The sequence below is a fragment of the Salvelinus sp. IW2-2015 genome, linkage group LG11, assembly GCF_002910315.2.
Source record: "Salvelinus sp. IW2-2015 linkage group LG11, ASM291031v2, whole genome shotgun sequence".
NCBI lineage: Eukaryota > Metazoa > Chordata > Actinopteri > Salmoniformes > Salmonidae > Salvelinus > Salvelinus sp. IW2-2015.
This window is the reverse complement of record NC_036851.1, coordinates 22,081,153-22,103,416: the sequence shown is the minus strand read 5'-3', so window position 1 is coordinate 22,103,416 and position 22,264 is coordinate 22,081,153. Positions and strand designations below refer to the sequence as shown.

The following is a 22,264-nucleotide window of genomic DNA, read 5'->3' as shown; positions in this document are numbered from 1 at the left end:
TTCAAATGTGATGAAACTTAAGTCCCCTCTATGAAAGAGATGGTAATCGCTGAGGAAGACACGTTTTTGATGTCGGGTATTATATAAGTTCTACCTTTTTCTAAACCTTGAGAAGTGCTTGAAATCTCTCTTAGGAAAGCTCATTCCCTGTTTGATCAAATCAAATCAAAACAATGATATATTTAATTAAAACATCCAATCCGTTTAAACATTTAAAGGAAAGGTTAAACAAATGAAAATACATTTAAATAGATACAACCAGGTAAACATGAATTCCTAATTGATTACAAGCACATTCATTATTTTATTGATTATTGAGCTAAGTCTAATGCAAACACAAACTCCATTAATTTTCCCCCTGTTTCCCTCCAGCAGGCTCAGGCCCACAATTGGCCCACTGACACCTGATACAATGATCTTAGACCTGAGCCACATGAAGAGATCAATTAATGAATCATAGCCATGGAACACACATTCTATGCAAAGTTGTACTTTAAAGGATGCAGCCCATGTGTACAGTGTGTGTGTTGCGTGACTGTTAGCTACGGGAAAGAGCGAGAGAATTGTATTCCTTCCTAGGCTGTCTCAGTCAGTGTCCTCTGTTAACATATTAGTCCACTGGAGCGCTCTAACTTTGTGTGCCCATGTGATTTTCCTTGTCAACTCATGTTTCCTCTAAAGGTGCCTGATAAGGCCAACATGCCCTCCTCCTGTAAGGGTTGAGTAGACACCATGTTTTTCAGAAGGGACTACTTGGTAGGTCCCAAAAGTGGTGCAAACGGGACTGAAGTGAACTGATTTGTGGGGGATTAGAGATTAAGATTTCCCCTCCCGCTGAGACGGGCTTTAGTGGAGTAAATCTGTGGATTATGATGTCAGAGGCCCGTGGTTGTCAGAGAGGAAATGTTATTGTCAGAGGAGTGCTGATGGCCAGAATTATGGAACGGTCAGTGAGGAGATATAGGAATGGGAAGCCATGTCTGTGCCATACCCCTGTACAGTAAAACCTTCAGGGAAGAACATCAACCACTATTGGAATTTGAGAGTTGTCTCTCCACGATGCTGAGTGCATTGTTCAGATGCTGATTCAGTGGGAGAAAGATCGTTTTATTATATTTTGCCTGCCTTTTAAAGCATCAAGTGGTAAGTAGTCTTGGTTGTGATTGCTATCTAAATTGTGTATGTAAATCAGCAAGTTAGCTCACTAATGTTATGAAAGTACATTGGCCATATTATCAAACCCTTCGTTTCTCAGCATCTCTTAGCATTCTAAAGGCCCATCCCTAACCGTGCGTGCGCGTATCTGTGTGTTTTAGCCTTCCCCGGCTGCTGCTATAGAGGGGCTCACCAAGACCAAGAAGATGAAGGTGAAATGGACTCAGTTGGGCATGGTGTTCTTCCTGTTGCTCTCTCTGGTCATGACAGGATGCTTCCTCTGGCAGTACCAGATCCCAAAGTTACTGCCAAGTAAGGCTCACTCCCTGCATTCAACCTTGTCCGTGAAAACATTAGTACCAAACTGAAAATAATGTCAGGAGCAAGCAATTCAACATATTATGCAGCAAACAGCATCAATTCACTCTAAACATTTCAGCCTGTCAATCTCTTGTGATTTTGTTACATTGTGTCTGAGGTAAATGGGTAAAGATGACTCAAAGCTTATGATTATATTAGTGGTTACAGTATCTTTACATGTAATCTCTCTTGGACAGATCTACATAAACATAACTGGTACCATAGAATCTGTCGGGAAGGAATGGGATGTGTAGGATGAAAGCAGCAGAAATTCCGGTGTTTGGGTTTTTTGTCACTGGTTATTTAGACATGATTTGGCAGGCATTAGCATCGTTCAAATTTCGGAAAGGGAGGGGACATTTCACCCATAACTTGCAAAGAAAGAGGGTGGAGCTCCTTGTTACGGTTCTGCTCATCTTTCTAGCATCTCATCATCTCTTCTATTAACACGCATGGATCCAAAACTTAATTGAGCAGCTGACCAATTACCTGACACTTTAGTTCTGGGTTAACCGAGATTACAGTATGTAGCTCCTGCTTCCTCTGCATTTACGTTGACACATACAATCTGAGATTTTGCACACAAAGAAGCCTCTAGAAYTTAGTTAGAAAGTCCATTTGTTTTTGTGTTTTCCAACACATGGCAGTTCTCCCTTCAGAATGGATTTATTTGCCTGGAAGCCACATGAGGATACATTGAAGTGCTTCCAAGCAAGTCATTCCAGTTGTCTGATGTGTGATTGTGAAATCCTATTAGCTGTTTTCTGTGGGTGGTCAATGGATTAGACAGACAGTGCTTGAAATATGGATTTTCAGGTGAATAAAAGAGAAGAGCGGTTGTGGATGAAGTCAATCAAAATCATTCTGGTTTAATACAAGTTGCAACAGAGATACAATATCCAGCATTAGAGCAAAGAAAATGTCTAACTGGCCTCCACTATCAGCAGACAACTGTTCTGTCAACAAGGTCACTAAATCTTCTTAAAGACTCCAACTCAGACAGCAGGCTTAGCCAATGTCTGCAGAGTTTACAAGAAAGTATACAGTTGAAGTCGGAAGTTTACACACATACACTTAGGTTGGCGTTATTAAAACTCGTTTTTCAACCACTCCACAAATGTCTTGTTAACAAACTATAGTTTTGGCAAGTCGGTTAGGACATTACTTTTTGCATGACACAAGTAATTTTTCCAACAATTGTTTACAGACAGATTATTTCACTTATAATTCACTGTATCACAATTCCAGTGGGTCAGAAGTGTACATACACTAAGTTGACTGTGCCTTTAAACAGCTTGGAAAATTCCCGAAAACTATGTCATGGCTTTAGAAGCTTCTGATAGGCTAATTGACATAATTTGAGTCAATTGGAGGTGTACCTGTGGATGTATTTCAAGGCAACCTTCAAACTCAGTGCCTCTTTGCTTGACATCATGGGAACATAAAAGAAATCAGCCAAGACCTCAAAAAAAAATTGTAGACCTCCACAAGTCTGGTTCATCCTTGAGAGCAATTTCCAAACACCTGAAGGTACCACGTTCATCTGTACAAAGAATAGTACACAAGTATAAACACAGCCATCATACCGCTCAGGAAGGAGATGCGTTCTGTCTCCTAGAGCTGAACGTACTTTGGTGCGAAAAAGTGCAAATCAATCCAAAAACAACAGCAAAGGACCCTGTGAAGATGCTGGAGGGAACAAAAGTATCTATATCTACAGTAAAACGAGTCTCTATATCGACATAACCTCATAGGCCGTCTCAGCAAGGAAGAAGCCACTGCTCCAAAACTGCCATAAAAAAGCCAGATTGCGGTGTGCAACTGCACATGGGGACAAAGATCGTACTTTTTGGAGAAATGTTCTCTGGTCTGAAAGAACAAAAATAGAACTGTTTGCCATAATGACCATCGTTATGTTTGGATGAAAAAGGGGGAGGCTTGCAATCTGAAGAACATCCCCATGCTCGAAGCACGGGGGGGCGCATCATGTTTTGGGGGTGCTTTGCTACAGGAGGGACTGGTGCACTTCACAAAATAGATGGCATCATGAGGTAGGAAAATTATGTGGATATATTGAATCTCAAGACATCAGTCAGGAAGTTAAAGCTTGGTCACAAATGGGCCTTCCAAATGGACAATGACCCCAAGCATACTTCCAAAGTTGTGGCAAAATGGCTTAGGGACAACAAAGTCAAGGTATTGGAGTGGCCATCACAAAGCCTGACCTCAATCCTATAGAAAATGTGTGGGCAGAACTGAAAAAGTGTGTGCGAGCAAGGAGGCCTACAACCTGATTCAGTTATACCAGCTCTGTCAGGAGGAATGGGCCAAAATTCACCCAACTTATAGTGGGAAGCTTGTGGAAGGCTACCAAACTTTTGACCCAAGTTAAACAATTTAAAGGCAATCGGCTACCAAATACTAATTGAGTGTATGTAAACTTCTGACCACTAGGAGTGTGATGAAAGAAATAAAAGCTGAAATAACTAATTCTCTCTACTATTATTCTGACATTTCACATTCTTAAAATAAAGTGGTGATCCTCACTTACTAAGACAGGGAAATTTTTACTAGGATTAAATGTCAGGAATTGTGAAAAACTGAGTTTAAATGTATTTGGCTAAGGTGTATGTAAACTTCCGACTTCAACTGTAACATCAGCACTTAAACAGGCCAAAGGTCTGTTTAAGAAGTAAAATGATCATCAGTAGTCAGTTACAACAGGTAATTGTAGACTAACATGAGAAAATTACCTGACCAAACATGTCATTAGTACTATGTTAACATGGGGTTTAAACATGATATTTAAAATATATGGTTAACTCAGGTTTCTCCAAACAATGGAATGCCATTGTCAGCATCTCTTCGCTTGTATAATAATTTGTATTGCATATCATTCATAATCAACGTTACAGTAGATAACAAAATCAAACACAGGAAATCATGAATCAAATAATTTCCCACTACAGTGCTCACAGTGAAGCAACCTACTGTAGTGCTAAAGGTGTTTTTAGATTGTCCGCCTATTTCTGATGACAGTGAGAGATACTACTGTACTTTCCCCTTAACTTCTTCTTTGCTAAAAGTTTCTGTGGCAGCTATTTGAGAAAGTAATATTATAGAGAACTTACAGAGAAATATAAAGTGTAGTGAATGGTTTTATTTCCCAAATGTAGCGGTCATCTTTACCCCTAGGCTTCAGTTGCATTCTTTACTGAAGTGCTGCTTCTTACACGTTTACTCTTTCAGTAGCACACCATGGCTGTATGATCTAGTACTGGATCTGAATTCATCAACATACTGTAGGCCTATGGGCCTGTTGACTATAGTAACTCTAGGAGCTATAAAGGCTAGATCTAATCCTGTGTAAATGAAAGTCTCCGTTAACTGCTCATTCAAAATTCACAGTGCGTTCGGAATTAATCACCTTTATGACTATGTGTTTGTGTGCAAATTGGCTCCTTTGTGGTAGCCTACAGACATGGGAACTCAGGTGATTAATGAAGTCCTGTGGAAGTCCATTATGGCACATTGTGTTTGTCTCCTTGTCATGTCATACATATTACTCCACCAACATCAAGTGTGAATTTCAATAAACGCCCAACTTCTTTCCCCTTCTTCCTATATCTCTCTCTGTCTCTCTGCCAGATGAAGGCATGGGAGGCAATGCCAAATCAGAACGGATGTGCCCACGCTTCCCTGAGCCTCTCCCCCTGGAACACCCTATCCCTACCCTGAAAGAGGCATTAGAAAAGGTAAGTGCTCCCTTGGGTCATTCAGACTATGCACATTCTGCTCATGTCCAACTAAGAACAGGGAACATGTGTTAGTGATAATGCTTTATAACAATTGCCTAGACACGCTCCCCCAGAGGGATTGTATTACCATGCAGAGAAATATGTTTGATAAAGAAAGTATTTTTGATAAAGAAGCCTCTGAGTTGGACGTGACCCGTTCCTGCATTAATATAACTCAGACAGTGAAGGGCATTCTACAAAACAGAGAGGAGAGCAGTCCTACCAGTCCCAGCACATATCCATACAAGCAGCGGTCTGTTATGGATGAGTGTTGAAATTCCCATTGGAATCCTATTAACAATGTCCTCAGAATGACAAAAACACATTGGAACTCCTTGTATCTTTTATACAGAACCGAATATCCCTGCATACATTAAGACATTACTGCTTTGGCCCTCATAAAAAGAGAGACATAATCAGAGAGACATAATCTGTAAGGTAGATTGTCATTCTGACAGTGTCCATTGTATAAAGTCATTCCATCTGCCTATTACCTGTGACAGTTAAGAATAATGTCAGTTCATTCAGCATCTGCCAAGCCTTGGCAGTYAATGCACCTCCATCACAACAAATCAATAGGAAGCAGTCTATTTTTGTGCCTTAAAGTCTTCAAGACCCAGGGTAACTTTTGAACGTCTTGTTTACTGAAACTACAGTACAACCTTGAGGGAGTCTGTGAATCAATTTGTTTCTCAGTAAGAATTTCTGTTTTGTAGTGTTTACAGCTATAGTAGTCGATATAAATGCTCATAAGTGGTATGTTCTCACTCAGGTGGACACACTGCTGCGCCAGAGTGTCAACCCTGCCAGTCTTCCCTCTTTGTCGGCCATTGTGATTTTCAATGACACCGTTCTGTGGACTGGTAACTTTGGCAAGAGGAACGGAAGTGACCCACTCTCAGCTCCACCCAATGAATACACCATCTATAGGTAAGGAGCAGCAGAGATCTCAGGACTCTTTGGGCCCTCCAGGGGGATGACCAAGACAGGTCTGTTCATTTTGGTGTCATGGTCATTAATTATAAGCACCCTTAGCCCTTTCATATTAATTTCTTAATTCGGGGACATGRGTGTAATTCCGTTGACCGATTGCATTAGCTTGCAATCATAGCACTATTACATTGTATGACGTACTACGTGCTCTGAGCATGTGAATGTCCTATCAGTCACAGCTTTCTTGCTGCTCATGATAGAGGCATTGATGTCACACAGCAATTAGCCTCTGACACAGTTAGCCACTACAATGCACCGTCATGTACCAAAAAGCTGTAACAGGTATTCTGGCTTCAGAGTACAGTTGTCAACACTGACCAACAGGAGTCTATATTCACTGATGCACAGCTTCCAGTTAGAGTGATCATTACTGAGTGAAATGAGAGCTGTTAAAGTCATGTGACGTTGCTTTAGGGCTTTACTTAAAGATAGACTCAGTGAGATGACYCTGCAAGGAACAGCCCCGGAGATATTTAAATGAGCGCGATGCAAGACTTCGCTCTCACACAGTCACACAGAGTACCTGTGCATGTGAACGGGTGCGTTTCACGCTGCTACAATGTGGTACTTTAAAAAACCTTCTTTTTTTTAAACTAGCTTTGGGACCAAAACTGAAGAGAAGCTTGGCCTCGTGCTTCAACGATTTTAGTTGTTGCGGACATTGACCCACTAAGGCTGTTTACACAGCCACCGTAAGAACCCAAATCTGATTTTCTTTCTAAATCCAATCTTTTTTTCTGACTGTCCACACTCAGTTTTAGATGTAACCCAAATCAGATTTAAGCAATCACAATGTCACGATCGTTAGAATAACTAGACCAAAGCGCAGCGTGATCTGGGTTCCAGATCTTTATTGCTATGTGAACCTCAAAGCAAAACAAAACAATAAACGAACAAAAACTAAACGTGAAGCTACAATAATGCTCACAGGCAACTATACATAGTCAAGATCCCACAAAGCACAAAGAGGAAATTGCTGCCTAAATATGATCCCCAATCAGAGACAACGACAAACAGCTGCCTCTGATTGGGAACTATACCTGGCCAACATAGAAACATAATCCCCTAGATGACCCACCCTAGTCACACCCCGACCTAACCAAAATAGAGAATAAAAAGCTCTCTATGGTCAGGGCGTGACACACACTGATGTAGCCTCTGATGCAGCACAGATGCAATGCTCATTTCTTGTTACTGATTTTTTAACTTTTGAGGTGGTTGTCATGGTAATGGCAGGTCATGTGCCAAAAAAAACACTTTATATGGCTGTTGTATAAATCAGAAGTCAAAAGATCAGATTCCATGTGTATTTTTTGCTGTTTGCACTTTAGCAAAAGATCATATACTGTAGGTATCAGATATGCAAATAATTGGTCAAATATTTGAATTGGGATGCCTATGTAAACAGCCTACAGTATGTGTTTTCTTTGTGCATGCAATGTCATCTCGGTGAGTCTACCTTTAATTTTGACACACCTGTATTTGGGGAGTTTCTCCCATTCTTCTCTGCAGATCCTCTCGAGCTCTGTCAGGTTGAATGGGGAGCGTTGCTGTACAGCTATTTTCAGGTCTCTCCAGAGAGGTTTGATCGGGTTCAAGTCCGGGCTCTGGCTGGGTCACTCAAGGACATTCAGAGACTTGTCCCGAAGCCACTCCGGCATTGTCTTGGCTGTGTGCTTAGGGTTGTTGTCCTGTTGGAAGGTGAACCTTAGCCCCAGTCAGGTCTTGAGAGCGCTGGAGCAGGTTTTCATTAAGGATCTCTCTTTACTTTGCACCGTTCATCTTTCCCTCGATCCTGACTAGTCTCCCAGTCCCTACCACTGAAAACATTTTTTACATTTACATTTAAGTCATTTAGCAGACGCTCTTATCCAGAGCGACTTACAAATTGGTTCATTCACCTTATGATATCCAGTGGAACAACCACTTTACAATAGTGCATCTAACTCTTTTAAGGGGGAGGGGGGGGTTAGGAGGATTACTTTATCCTATCCTAGGTATTCCTTAAAGAGGTGGGGTTTCAGGTGTCTCCGGAAGGTGGTGATTGACTCCGCTGACCTGGCGTCGTGAGGGAGTTTGTTCCACCATTGGGGTGCCAAGAGCAGCGAACAGTTTTGACTGGGCTGAGCGGGAACTGTACTTCCTCAGAGGTAGGGAGGCGAGCAGGCCAGAGGTGGATGAACGCAGTGCCTTTGTTTGGGTGTAGGGCCTGATCAGAGCCTGAAGGTACGGAGGTGCCGTTCCCTCACAGCTCCGTAGGCAAGCACCCTGGTCTTGTAGCGGATGCGAGCTTCAACTGGAAGCCAGTGGAGAGAGCGGAGGAGCGGGGTGACGTGAGAGAACTTGGGAAGGTTGAACACCAGACGGGCTGCGGCGTTCTGGATGAGTTGTAGGGGTTTAATGGCACAGGCAGGGAGCCCAGCCAACAGCGAGTTGCAGTAATCCAGACGGGAGATGACAAGTGCCTGGATTAGGACCTGCGCCGCTTCCTGTGTGAGGCAGGGTCGTACTCTGCGAATGTTGTAGAGCATGAACCTACAGGACGGGTCACCGCCTTGATGTGAGTTGAGAACGACAGGTGTTGTCCAGGATCACGCCAAGGTTCTTAGCGCTCTGGGAGGAGGACACAATGGAGTTGTCAACCGTGATGGCGAGATCATGGAACGGGCAGTCCTTCCCCGGGAGGAAGAGCAGCTCCGTCTTGCCGAGGTTCAGCTTGAGGTGGTGATCCGTCATCCACACTGATATGTCTGCCAGACATGCAGAGATGCGATTTCGTCACTGTTATCAGAGGGGGGAAAGGAGAAGATTAATTGTGTGTCGTCTGCATAGCAATGATAGGAGAGYCCATGTGAGGATATGACAGAGCCAAGTGACTTGGTGTATAGCGAGAATAGGAGAGGGCCTAGAACAGAGCCCTGGGGGACACCAGTGGTGAGAGCACGTGGTGCGGAGACAGATTCTRGCCACGCCACCTGGTAGGTGGCCCCACCTGGTCGGCAAGACGGAGCTGTAGACAAAACATCCCCATAGCTTGATGCTGTCACCACCATGCTTCACCGGTGGTGCCCGGTTTCCTACAGTTGTGACGCTTGGCATTCAGGCCTAAGAGTTCAATCTTGGTTTCGTCAGACGAGATAATCTTGTTTCTCATGGTCTGAGAGTCCTTTAGGTAACTTTTAGCAAACTCCAAGCGGGCTGTCATGTGCCTTTTACTGAGGAGTGGCTTCCGTTTGGCCACTTTAGCATAAAGGCCTGATTGGTGGAGTGCTGCTGAGATGGTTGTCCTTCTGGAAGGTTCTCCTATCTCCATAGAGGAACTCTGGAGCTCTGTCAGAGTGACCATCGGTTTCTTGGTCAACTCCCTGACCAAAGCCCTTCTCCCCGAATTGCTCAGTTTGGGTGGGCGGCCAGCTTTAGGAAGAGTCTTGGTGGTTCAAAACTTCTTCCATTTATGAATGATGGAGGCGACTGATCTTGGGGACCTTCACATGTTTTGGTAACCTTCTCCAGATCTGTGCCTCAACACAATCCTGTCTCGGAGCTCTACGGACAATTCCTTCGACCTCAGGGCATGGTTTTTGCTCCGACATGCACTGTAAACTGTGCGACCTTATATACTGTAGACAAGTGTGTGCCCATCCAAATCATGCCTTTTCAAATTGTTATTTTACAGTAAACCAATTGACAGACTTTCAGCACGCTTATAGGGAAGGACATTCAAGAAGCACAATACTTACACAAATGACTGATGATTGGCTGAGTGAAATTGATTAAAAAAAGATTGTCGGGGCTGTTTTGTTAGACTTCATTGTGACTTTTGACATTTTGATCGTAGTCTTTTGCCGGAAAAACTTAAGTGTTATGGCTTTACACACCCTGCTATATTGTGGATAAAGAGTTACCTGGCTAACAGAATACAGGGGGTGTTCTTTAATGGAAGCCTTGCCAACAAAATCCAGGTAGACTAAGGAATTCACCAAGGCAGCTGTCTAGGCCCCTTACTGGCTTTGAGTAAAACCAGTGTGTCTATGTATGAAGATGACTCAACACTATACACGTCAGCTACCACAGTGACTGAAAGAGCTGCAACACTTAACAAAGAGCTGCCGTTAGTTTCAGAATGTGGGCAAGGAATAAGTTAGTCCGAAATATTTCAAAACTAAAAGCATTGTATTTGGGACAAAACATTCACTAAACCCTAAACCTTAACTACATCTTGTAATGAATTATGTGAAAATTGAGCAAGTTGAGGAGACTAAACTGCTTGGCATAACCCTGGATTGTAAACCTTCATGGTCAAAACATATTGACACAACAGTAGCTAGGATGGGGAGAAGTCTGTCCATAATAAAGCTCTGCTCTGCATTCTTAACAGCACTATCAACAAGGCAGGTCCTACAGGCCCTAGTTTTGTCGCACCTGGACAACTTTTCAGTCGTGTGGTCAGGTGCCACAAAGAGGGACTTAGGAAAATTGCAATTGGCTCAGAACAGGGCATTACAGCTGGCCCTTGGATTTTCAAGGAGAGCTAACATTAATAATATGCATGTCAATCTCTCCTGGCTCAAAGTTGAGGCGAGATTGACTTCATCACTACTTGTATTTCTGAGAGATATTGACATGTTGAATGCACCGAGCTGTCTGATTAAACTACTGGCACACAGCTCGGACACCCATGCATACCCCACAAGACATGCCACCAGAGGTCTTTTCGCAGTCCTCAAGTCCAGAATAGACTATGGGAGGCGCACAGTACTACATAGAGCCATGACTACATGGCTACATTCCACATCAAGTAACTCATGCAAGCAGTGAAATTAGATTTAAAAAACAAATAGAAATACACCTTATGGAACGGCGGGGACTGTGAAGCAACACAAACATGGGCACAGACACATGCATTCATACACACGATAACATACGCACTATACACACACGTACACAGGGATTCTGTGTTGTAGATATGTGATATTAGAGTAGGGGCCTGAGGGCTGTCATGAACCGGCTCAAAGTGTGTAACAAAAAGGGAGACAACGTGGAGATAAGGAATAACAAAATATATTTATTAACTAAAGTAAACYAAATATAATTAACAATGGTGTGTGTAGTCAGTAATCAGTAGTGTCAGTGAGTGGTTGCGTGTATAGATGTGATAATGAGGAGTGTTGCAAGATGCAAACGCAAACAAAAGCAAACAAACGCAAACAGCCACAAAAATGCCACAATCAAAATCTGTGTCTTCATGGAGAGATTCTCCTCAATGAATAGGGAAGAGGTGTATTTGTCCTGGGACACACCTGAACTCAGGTGTGTCCCATTTCGCTGACGACCCTCCCAGCTCCGCCCACCGACATCCTATTAAGGAAAACAAGAGCAAAGAGAAAGAATTCGGCAGACAGAGTGGGAGGGTCATCACAGGGCACACACTTAATATGTTGTGAATGTATTGTAATGTTTACCATTTTTTATAACTGCCTTAATTCTTCTGGAGCCCAGATAGAGTAGTTGCTGCCTTGGCAGCACTGTTGTATTTTTTTTCTTCAGACTTGTGGTATGTTTGTGGAGATTGCATTCACGATAAATTAAGCGGATTAAGCGTAAATTACCTTTAAAAGTTGACTGCAATTCTCTTGTCGGCCATGCGCATTTGATTGAATACTGACCAACTTTATGTCTTGAACTATATATGGGCTATTTATTATTCATTATGTCTTCATCAACATTGGCTCCAGATTCTCTCCAGCCCTGTCTTGAGTGTTGTCAGCATGGTCCTTGAATAGACATATTCTGTAGTATGATGATGTCATTTTAAACTCCAAACCCCTCAGTGTGTTAATGGAGTTAAAAATCATGCTGTTGCAAGAATGTCTGCGGTATGAGGCAGAGAAAACATTGTGAGGTCAAAAGCCTGAGTGTAGAAAGCTTTAGAGAGTGCATGTGAAACTGAAAGAAATTTACAATAAGTTAATCCTCTGAAAGGAAGAATAGTACTCATTTGTGCATGCTCGCCATTTTTTGTTGTTGTAATGATTTCTTTAAAAGCTTTTTGCAGGCATCGGGGTATTTACAGTAGTGAATAACACCTGTTTGATTCCTGCCCTACAGGATTGCCAGCCTTTCAAAGATCTTCCCAACGCTGATGCTGTACAGGCTGTGGGAGGATGGGAAGATTGCCTCTCTGGATGACCCACTTGAGAAATATGTGGAGAACTTCACCATTAAAAACCCTCTGGGCAAGTCACGGGACTCTGAGCTCAAGTACGTGACAGACGGTCTGATCTTTCTGGACAGTGGAGAGGTTCAGATCCGCTCCTCCTCTGTCACCCTGCGAAGGATGGCCAGCCAGCTCTCAGGTGAGATACAGACCTCACCCTCCCCCCCACCCCCCATCACGCCAGGGATTGGAAACCAGGTCATGCCGACCCTTTACACGACTGTGAGGGAAACCCTGTTTTGTGCCTTATGTGCTCAGCTGCAGTGTTAAACGTTCATGCTATTATGACCAAAATGGCCACTATAATGTAATATTGATGATCTTATTCATTGATTTAATTTAAATGCCACCATACTGCAATCTCTAGTCAGAGCCCTTAAACCTCTAAGCAGGTTTCCAGATTGCCTTCTAAGGTGGTAAACACCTCTGACGTTACAGAAACTGTTCAGATTGTCACTGCATCTGCTTATCATCAGAAATAGATCCTGTGAGTGCTGAGGGACGATGAGTTCCCCCTATATGATGGGTGACGCTCTGAATTGACAAAAACCTTGGTACACATCTACACAAATATACAGGCCAATGTGCCAGTGACATACACCTTCTACAGAATCGTATGTCTTGTCTTTTTATTAGCATATTACACCACAAAATCCAAGCCTGTTACTTCAATATGGCACCCTACAATACCTTGCTTTGAAACATAGGTTTGATGTGATTAGGTTTGCAATTTGATCATTGAYGCATGAAGGTTGAACTCAATAATTTATTGAGGAGAGTATTTGATGTTTCTGACTAGACTTTGATACTGATGGATTTCTGAGCTGTACATTAAATGAAATGACCAGTGACATACACTGCAGACGACATGCTGGAATAACAGTTGAGGACCTCATTTTAGTTCAAATTAATTTAAATTGTTGTGAGCTTTATTTGTCATACTAGCTAAATTAATGTATTTGCTTTCTTTATTCGTAAACACTAAAGATGTTGTGTTTTGTTAACTGTAGGTCTACCCAGAAGACTTAGAGCCACTAACCTGCTATGGAAGGGGAAAACACAGGCTGCAGTGAATCTGTTGCAAGACGATGTCCTCGTTGCAGACCCTGGCACCAAGTAAGACCTTAGTCATTCCCATCGTTCGATATCAGAAGAGCAATATAGTAATTAAAATGTTGTGCATGTCCTTGTGCCATTTAACATTCAGTAAATATTTGCGTGTGTAATATAATGGAGCATATTTGCTACACTCATTTGGATGTAAATAGACGACTCGGGTGTTTAATTCCATCACTCCTGTGGGCTGTATTAACCCTGCAGTCTGCCCTATCATAATGACTTCCCACTCTGCTGCTCTGTGCTTTGCAGATGCCACTACAGTAACCTAGCCTTCTCCTTATTGGCCCACGTCATGGCTGAGAAGGTGGTGGGCATGGACTACCAGCGCTGGATCAATGATAACATCCTCGACCGGCTGGGGATGGAGGATACAGGCTTCGACATCACCCCAGGGATCCACAGCCAGATGGCTGTGGGCGTCTACTCCAGTGGCCAGCCAGCCCCTCTGTACGACCTGGGTTGGTACCGCCCCTCAGGCCAGATGTTCTCCACTGCCGCTGACCTTGCCAAGCTGGCTATGATGCTGCTGGGTGCCTACCATCGCAAGCTCCTGGAGCCTGACACCCTGAAAATCATGCTGACCCCTCTGTTCCGCTGTGATAAGGACTACTTTGCCAACCGCACCGGCACACCATGGGAGGTGAATGAGCAGTTGGGCTACGAGGTGGTGCGTAAAGACGGAGACCTAGACGGCTACTCAGCCACCTTCTCACTGGTGCCCAGGCTCAAGCTGGGCCTGGTAGTGCTGATGGCTGGCACCAGACCTCAGAACCAGGATGTGTTGGCCAAGGCTTACAGCCATATAATACCCGCCATGGAGAGGGCTTTCCGGGAGTCCAAGAAGATCCTCATCCCTCCCCCTAATCCAGACCCTTACATAGGCTTCTTCACCTACGGAAACATCACCTTCTATGAGATCAAAGCTGGGGCAGACGGGGTTCTGATCATGCAGCAGTTTGGTCCCCAGATTGAGGACCTGATCCCAGAGAGATATAGGACAATAAAGCTGAACTACCTGGTGGACAGGGTGTTCAGGGTGGTGTTTGAGAAAGAGTACCCTTGTGTCTTGCGGGTCAGCACCGCGTCTGTCTCCCTTGAGGCCCAAGACGGGCAGCTCTTTAACTTTTATGTGTTTGACAAGCGAGGTCTGTCGCCTGGCTTCGATGCACCAGGACTGAATACGTACAATGTGGTCAGGATAGCCCATAGGCCGACTTTCTCGAACTAACTGAACTCATACATTGGAAAGGCGCATGAATGTGCAGGATGAAGGTCCTGTTTGGGTCTGTAGCCTATATTTAATAGTGATATTCTATATTGAAAGAGCACATTGCTGGAGGACAGTGAGTGGACAATACCATGATGCATTGCAAAAGAAGGTACACAGCTAGACAAAAAGGTGTTTCATTTATCCATTGTTGTCAACTCTTGTACATAATGTTTTCTTTGATTTCCATGTAAAATAATGGCATTGTACATATTCATCATTTTTATACAGTTGGTAACCTGACCTTAAACATATTATACTGTACACATGTATTGTATTGTGGCACAGTAATAGAGGGGTTGGTTGTTTAACAACAAAACCGATGCACGTGCAACCATGGGGCAAAATAGACAGGTTTGGCTTGGATTGTTGACAACATGTACACTATATTTAAGTCTCTTGAAAACATAAATACATTTTCGCAATGAGAACTTGTTGTCTCTCAAATACATTGTTACAGTTGTTGGTGAGCTAGCTAGCAAATTCTAGCCATATTAGCATTGACATGACATCAGTCCGAACACCTCAAAACAAGTAATGGTATCAATAACAAGATGACATGAGCTGAAACAAGCCCCACATGGTAGTTTATTGTCATTCTTTCTAGCAATCTGGCCATCCAGAATGACAACAACATGCTGTCTTCTGTCCCATGGAAGCGCGCACATCGTTTTCGTGATGTTGTCAGCTATCCCATCTATTGAGTTTTTCCTATGTTCTGCACATTGTTACCTTACTTTTATCAGCTTGTTCTATCCTTACATTTCATTTGTAAGAAAAGACTGCATGGAAATATGGCATGCGGGAATCAATCAACACAATTCAATTGTAACACTTTCATTTGCATGTGGAAGTTCATGTTTTCTTGCCCTATGAATTTCATTTTGATTAATCAAAAGATGTGCAATGTATGTTTCTACTGCAACAAAACATGGATATATTTTTATTTGTTATCAATGAATCGCCTGATCATTTTTGACCTACAAAAAAATCCATAAGATATGTTCATGCCAAACAAAAATAAAGTCTGATTTTTAAATAGTGATCATGTTGGCATGTTTTGGCAAGGAGACCTTTTACAGTATCTGTAGCCATACTGTACAGTAAGTATACTGTATGTGAGAACAGACCAACATGCTTTTGGCAGTCCAACCTTTGAGCAAAAATATACGCTTAAAAAGGGGATTGGGGACATAGTGCTATAGTTCCAGGAATGACTGTGCACTTTATCATCCCAATCCTCCTTATGAATAGATTTATATGGCAAATATATGTAGCTCATAAACTGACTCACAAAGAATAACCTTATGTGGGCCTCTTCTTTGGCATTTAGATTTTCTAATGTAATACTAAGTAGGGGACAAATGTACAGTTATGACTAACTAGTGTTCCCTGAAAGAGGGAAACAAGGTACAACACAGCTATGGGGGAGTTTGCGTGCTAGCGCCCTCTACTGCCTCACCAGAAGCCCCGCCCTCCACAGGTGATAAACCTGAGGCACTGATTCATTCCTTCAATTCAGTATCTATCTTCACCGAGCCCAGAACTGGGCGGCACTGGGCCGAACAGGTGTTGTACCTCGTTTTCCTCCTTCAGGGAGCCATAGTTATAGTAATATCGGTACGTTCCCTTTCAGTAGGTCAACTCGGTACAATAGGTATGGGGACATGAAATCAAGCCCTAAGCCGACCCCAGTGGAAACCAAATGAAATGGCCCATGGCAGACCGCCCAGAGTTCCAACCCAACAGGTTGGTACCCGGTATTGCGCAATAAGCGTGCTGCCTAATGACCCTCTTCTGCCTCCGTCGTAAGCACACTGTGGGCTATACTAGGGTCAGTGAAATCCAAGCAATAAAGCCTCACCAATGTGGTGATGCCTAACTCGGCGCAGCACAAATAACTCCAACAGGCAACCCTCTACACAACAAGATGCCGCAAGACCCCTGGTGGAGTGGGCACATACACCATTAGGTAATCCCTGCCTTTTGCTGTCATATGCCAGAGAAAATAGCCTCCACAATCAAGTGGGAGAGACGCTGCTTAGCCGGATTAGCAAAACAGACAACAAGTTGGTCACACAAACAGACACCCCAAAAGAATCTTAAGGCTAAATTCATTGTTAGGACCTTCATAAGAGCATATTTAAATTTCCAAGCCATTTCCCAAAACCATCTTTGTTAAAAACGCTTGTAATCTATAAAACGCCTGTCTCATACAACTTGTAGAACAGCTAAGTGCTTAATTAGATCACTGTTTGCCCTCCCGTGTCCCTTTACACACAGAAAATCTCAGCTTAACATAGAATGAAGATTTACTAAAAAGTTTGCAATGTTTCGCTTAACGTGTAGCCTAGCCTAATTATTTAATTGTAGAATATSTGTAGYCCTACTTGAAGCTCAAATCCTGCCTGTCATTAGGCTAAACAGGGCCGGCGGCGGAACAAATCATTTGAATGGACATTTGGGAGTGCACGTTTTTTTGTATGTTTTTCTTATGTATGCATGCGCTTGCTTCATTTCCAGTGGTGTTGAACAACTTTTTTAGGTGTTGGAGCACCATATATATATTTTTTAATGAAGTCATAATTTTTCAGTCAAAGTTTGTACCGACAAATGTAGCCTATTAAATATCATTGTGGAATAGGCATCTGCATAAAATGCATCCTCCAACTGCAACGCCTGCCTATGCCCACCCATATTGTCTCAAGAACATTTTCTATATTTAATATCAAATATAAAATCAAATCAAATCTTATTGGTCACATACACATGGTTAGCAGATGTTATTGCGAGTGTAGCGAAGTGCTTATGCTTCTAGATCCAACAGTGCAGCAATATCTAACAGGTAACATCTAAAAATTGCAAAACAAAAACTGATATCTAACAAATTCCACAACAAAACCTAATACACACAATCCYGGAAAGGAATGGGATAAGAATATTTACAGTTTAAGTCGGAAGTTTACGTACACTTAGGTTGGAGTCATTAAAACTAGTTTTTCAACCACTCCACAAATTTCTTGTTAACAAACTATAGTTTGCCTTTACTATGAATCATCCATACACAAATTGGCTCAGTTATTTATTTTCCTAACTAATTAAACAATTACAGCATATACAATACATAATACCATTATACAGTAAATACCGTCCCTAGTGGACTTAACAAAAACAGGTTGGTTATAACATGATAGATTCAGAGAGGAAAGGAGGGGGGAGGTTGGAAGGAAGCCTTAAGAATGGGTCTCTATCAGACATGGGAAGCTATTCTCACATAAATACATATGCCACTAACGATCGCTCGTTCAGAGAAAAGTAATGCATTGTATTTACATGAAGCTGAATTCGATAGTTGAGCTGGTGGTGTGAGGCTCTGGTTTGCCCAGTCGAGGTCGCCATTGTCCTTTACAGATTCTTCCGGGTCGTCGTGGAGTGCGATGTTGTGGTTTTCTGCGTCGGTCAATGTTCTTACTAGATTTGCTACCTTTACAGCTGCCGTTTGTTAGGCTGTAAACTGTAATCTAGGACTCACTTCTTCTTGAGTGATCAATAGTTCAGCGTTCATACCATTTCACGTGTGGAGCAAGCTCTCACGTTTTCTGGCCTGTAGAGTTGAAATTAGAATTAGCCCTTTTTAAACGTGAGGACAACTGCTCACGGTATTTGGAACTGAGGTGACTTTTCGTCACGGGGGCTTTTATTCTAGAGTGGAAAAGGGGTTGGTTCATCATTTCCAACCAATGTCTATTCACTTGGGCGGGGCCACTGACTGGGCACACGTTACCATAAAACACTTTTCATTTTAGAAGACTAAATCACATTGTTATCTTTTCAAAAGTATTCTTATACTTCGTCAAACATTTTATCCAACATTCAGATGCAAGCCTCATAACTGAGTAARCTGTATAAACAGAGTTAGGGTAATGTGGCTGTATTGTCTTTCATGAGGTCACAAACATGAAACAGAATGGACCGGGTCGTAGCTGACTTCTCCACCGACCATTTCAACATTCTTTAAATTAGGAACAATCTTTAATTCTCCAATTCGGGGAGGTAGGAGTATATGGCGGGAGAGTTTCTTTGTTCTACTGTGACCCTCTCTCTCCATACTGCATGTTCAGGGAGAGAAGAGTCTGTGCATGGAATTTATGACGTYGGTGTAAAAGTCATAAAACTGACCCCTCGTAACAGGAGAAGGGGGGGTTCACATCTCTGTTAGAAGGCTAGCATCATGACAGTCCCCCTCTGGTGGTTCAATCTTGGTATTATTTGGCATGTTTCAACCGACCATAAAAATGACCCAGAGATGAACTGGTTGTGGATCATTGTTGCTGTCCCCCTCTGGTGGTTTACCCTGGGAGGATTTCTGCAAGCTGCAGGCCGCTCCAAGGATGAGCAGCGCAGGTCCGGTTGGTGATTGCCGTTGATGTCCCCCTCTGGTGGTTTACCCTGGTGTCACGGCTGTCGACAAAAGAGGACCAAGGTGCAGCGTGGTGAGCGTACATGTTCCTTTATTAAACAAGACGCCGAACAAAACCATAAACAATACAAACAAACCGTGAGCTCAAAGGCTATGTGCCCTAAACAAAGTCAACTTCCCACAAACGCAGGTGGAAAAAAGAGCTACATAAGTATGGTTCTCAATCAGAGACAACGATGGACAGCTGTCCCTGATTGAGAACCATACCCGGCCAAAACATAGAAATAGAAAATCATAGAAACACAAAACATAGAATGCCCACCCCAACTCACGCCCTGATCAAACCAAAATAMAGACATAAAAAGGATCTCTAAGGTCAGGGSGTGACAGTACCCTCCCCCGAAAGGTGCGGACTCTGGCCGCAAAACCTAAACCTATAGGGGAGGGTCTGGGTGGGCATCTATCCGCGGCGGCGGCTCAGGTGCGGGACGCAGACCCCGCTCCATCGCTGGCTCACCCCACATTGGTGCCACCTCTGGTGCGGGGACCCTCGCCGCCGACCCCGGACTGGGGACCCTCGTTGCGGGCCCCGGACTGGGCACCCTCGTTGCGGGCCCCGGACTGGGCACCCTCGTTGCGGGCCCCGGACTGGGCACCCTCGCTGCGGGCCCCGGACTGGGCACCCTCGCTGCGGGCCCCGGACTGGCCCACCAGGACTGAATCGTTACAATGTTGGTCAGTGTGATAGCCATGGCCTTTGACTTTCTCGAACTAACTGAACTCATACATTGGAAAGGCGCATGAATGTGCAGGATGAAGGTCCTGTTTGGGTCTGTAGCCTATATTTAATAGTGATATTCTATATTGAAAGAGCAATTGCTGGAGGACAGTGAGTGGACAATACCATGATGCATTGCAAAAGAAGTACACAGCTAGACAAAAGGTGTTTCATTTATCCATTGTTGTCAACTCTTGTACATAATGTTTTCTTTGATTTCCATGTAAAATAATGGCATTGTACATATTCATCATTTTTATACAGTTGGTAACCTGACCTAAACATATTATACTGTACACATGTATTGTATTGTGGCACAGTAATATGAGGGGTTGGTTGTTTAACAACAAAACCGATGCACGTGCAACCATGGGCAAAATAGACAGGTTTGGCTTGGATTGTTGACAACATGTACACTATATTTAAGTCTCTTGAAAACATAAATACATTTTCGCAATGAGAACTTGTTGTCTCTCAAATACATTGTTACAGTTGTTGGTGAGCTAGCTAGCAAATTCTAGCCATATTAGCATTGACATGACATCAGTCCGAACACCTCAAAACAAGTAATGGTATCAATAACAAGATGACATGAGCTGAAACAAGCCCCACATGGTAGTTTATTGTCATTCTTTCTAGCAATCTGGCCATCCCAGAATGACAACAACATGCTGTCTTCTGTCCCATGGAAGCGCGCACATCGTTTTCGTGATGTTGTCAGCTATCCCATCTATTGAGTTTTTCCTATGTTCTGCACATTGTTACCTTACTTTTATCAGCTTGTTTCTATCCTTACATTTCATTTGTAAGAAAAGACTGCATGGAAATATGGCATGCGGGAATCAATCAACACAATTCAATTGTAACACTTTCATTTGCATGTGGAAGTTCATGTTTTCTTGCCCTATGAATTTCATTTTGATTAATCAAAAGATGTGCAATGTATGTTTCTACTGCAACAAAACATGGATATATTTTTATTTGTTATCAATGAATCGCCTGATCATTTTTGACCTACAAAAAATCCATAAGATATGTTCATGCCAAACAAAAATAAAGTCTGATTTTTAAATAGTGATCATGTTGGATGTTTTGGCAAGGAGACCTTTTACAGTATCTGTAGCCATACTGTACAGTAAGTATACTGTATGTGAGAACAGACCAACATGCTTTTGGCAGTCCAACCTTTGAGCAAAAATATACGCTTAAAAAGGGGATTGGGGACATAGTGCTATAGTTCCAGGAATGACTGTGCACTTATCATCCCAATCCTCCTTATGAATAGATTTATATGGCAAAATATATGTAGCTCATAAACTGACTCACAAAGAATAACCTTATGTGGGCCTCTTCTTTGGCATTTAGATTTTCTAATGTAATACTAAGTAGGGACAAATGTACAGTTATGACTAACTAGAGGGGAAACAAGGTACAACACCGCTATGGGGAGTTTGCGTGCTAGCGCCCTCTACTGCCTCACCAGAAGCCCGCCCTCCACAGGTGATAAACCTGAGGCACTGATTCATTCCTTCAATTCAGTATCTATCTTCACCGGAGCCAGACTGGGGGCACTGGGCCGAACAGGTGTTGTACCTCGTTTTCCTCCTTCAGGGAGCCATAGTTATAGTAATTATCGGTACGTTCCCTTTCAGTAGGTCAACTCGGTACAATAGGTATGGGACATGAAATCAAGCCCTAAGCCGACCCCAGTGGAAACCAATGAGAATGGCATGGCAGACCGCCCAGTAGTCCACCAACAGGTTGGTACCGGTATTGCGCAATAAGCGTGCTGCCTAACTGACCGTCTGCCTCTCTCTCCTCAACGCCACTGTGGGCTAATACTAGGGTCAGTGAAATCCAAGCAATAAAGCCTCACCAATGTGGTGATGCCTAACTCGGCGCAGCACAAATAACTCAACAGGCAACCCTCTACACAACAAGATGCCGCAAGACCCTGGTGGAGTGGGCACATACACCATTAGGTAATCCCTGCCTTTTGCTGTCATATGCCAGAGAAAATAGCCTCCACAATCAAGTGGGAGAGACGCTGCTTAGCCGGATTAGCAAAACAGACCAACAAGTTGGTCACACAAACAGACACCCCAAAAGAATCTTAAGGCTAAATTCATTGTTAGGACCTTCATAAGAGCATATTTAA

The 22,264-nt window shown here is 43.1% G+C and overlaps 1 protein-coding gene across 1 annotated transcript in view; it reads left to right on the top strand.

Annotated features, from left to right (window-relative positions):
- LOC111969987 (putative beta-lactamase-like 1) overlaps nt 1–15,928 on the top strand; it is a 22,309-nt gene extending 6,381 nt beyond the window's left edge. Inside the window, exons 3-8 of the mRNA XM_023996442.2 lie at nt 1,317–1,467; nt 5,164–5,270; nt 6,085–6,242; nt 12,414–12,661; nt 13,533–13,638; nt 13,891–15,928. Coding sequence (XP_023852210.2) covers nt 1,317–1,467; nt 5,164–5,270; nt 6,085–6,242; nt 12,414–12,661; nt 13,533–13,638; nt 13,891–14,869 — 1,749 coding nt within the window. The 3' untranslated portion in view covers nt 14,870–15,928. The remainder of the gene's footprint in view (nt 1–1,316; nt 1,468–5,163; nt 5,271–6,084; nt 6,243–12,413; nt 12,662–13,532; nt 13,639–13,890) is intronic.
- The last annotated feature ends 6,336 nt before the right edge of the window (nt 15,929–22,264 follow it).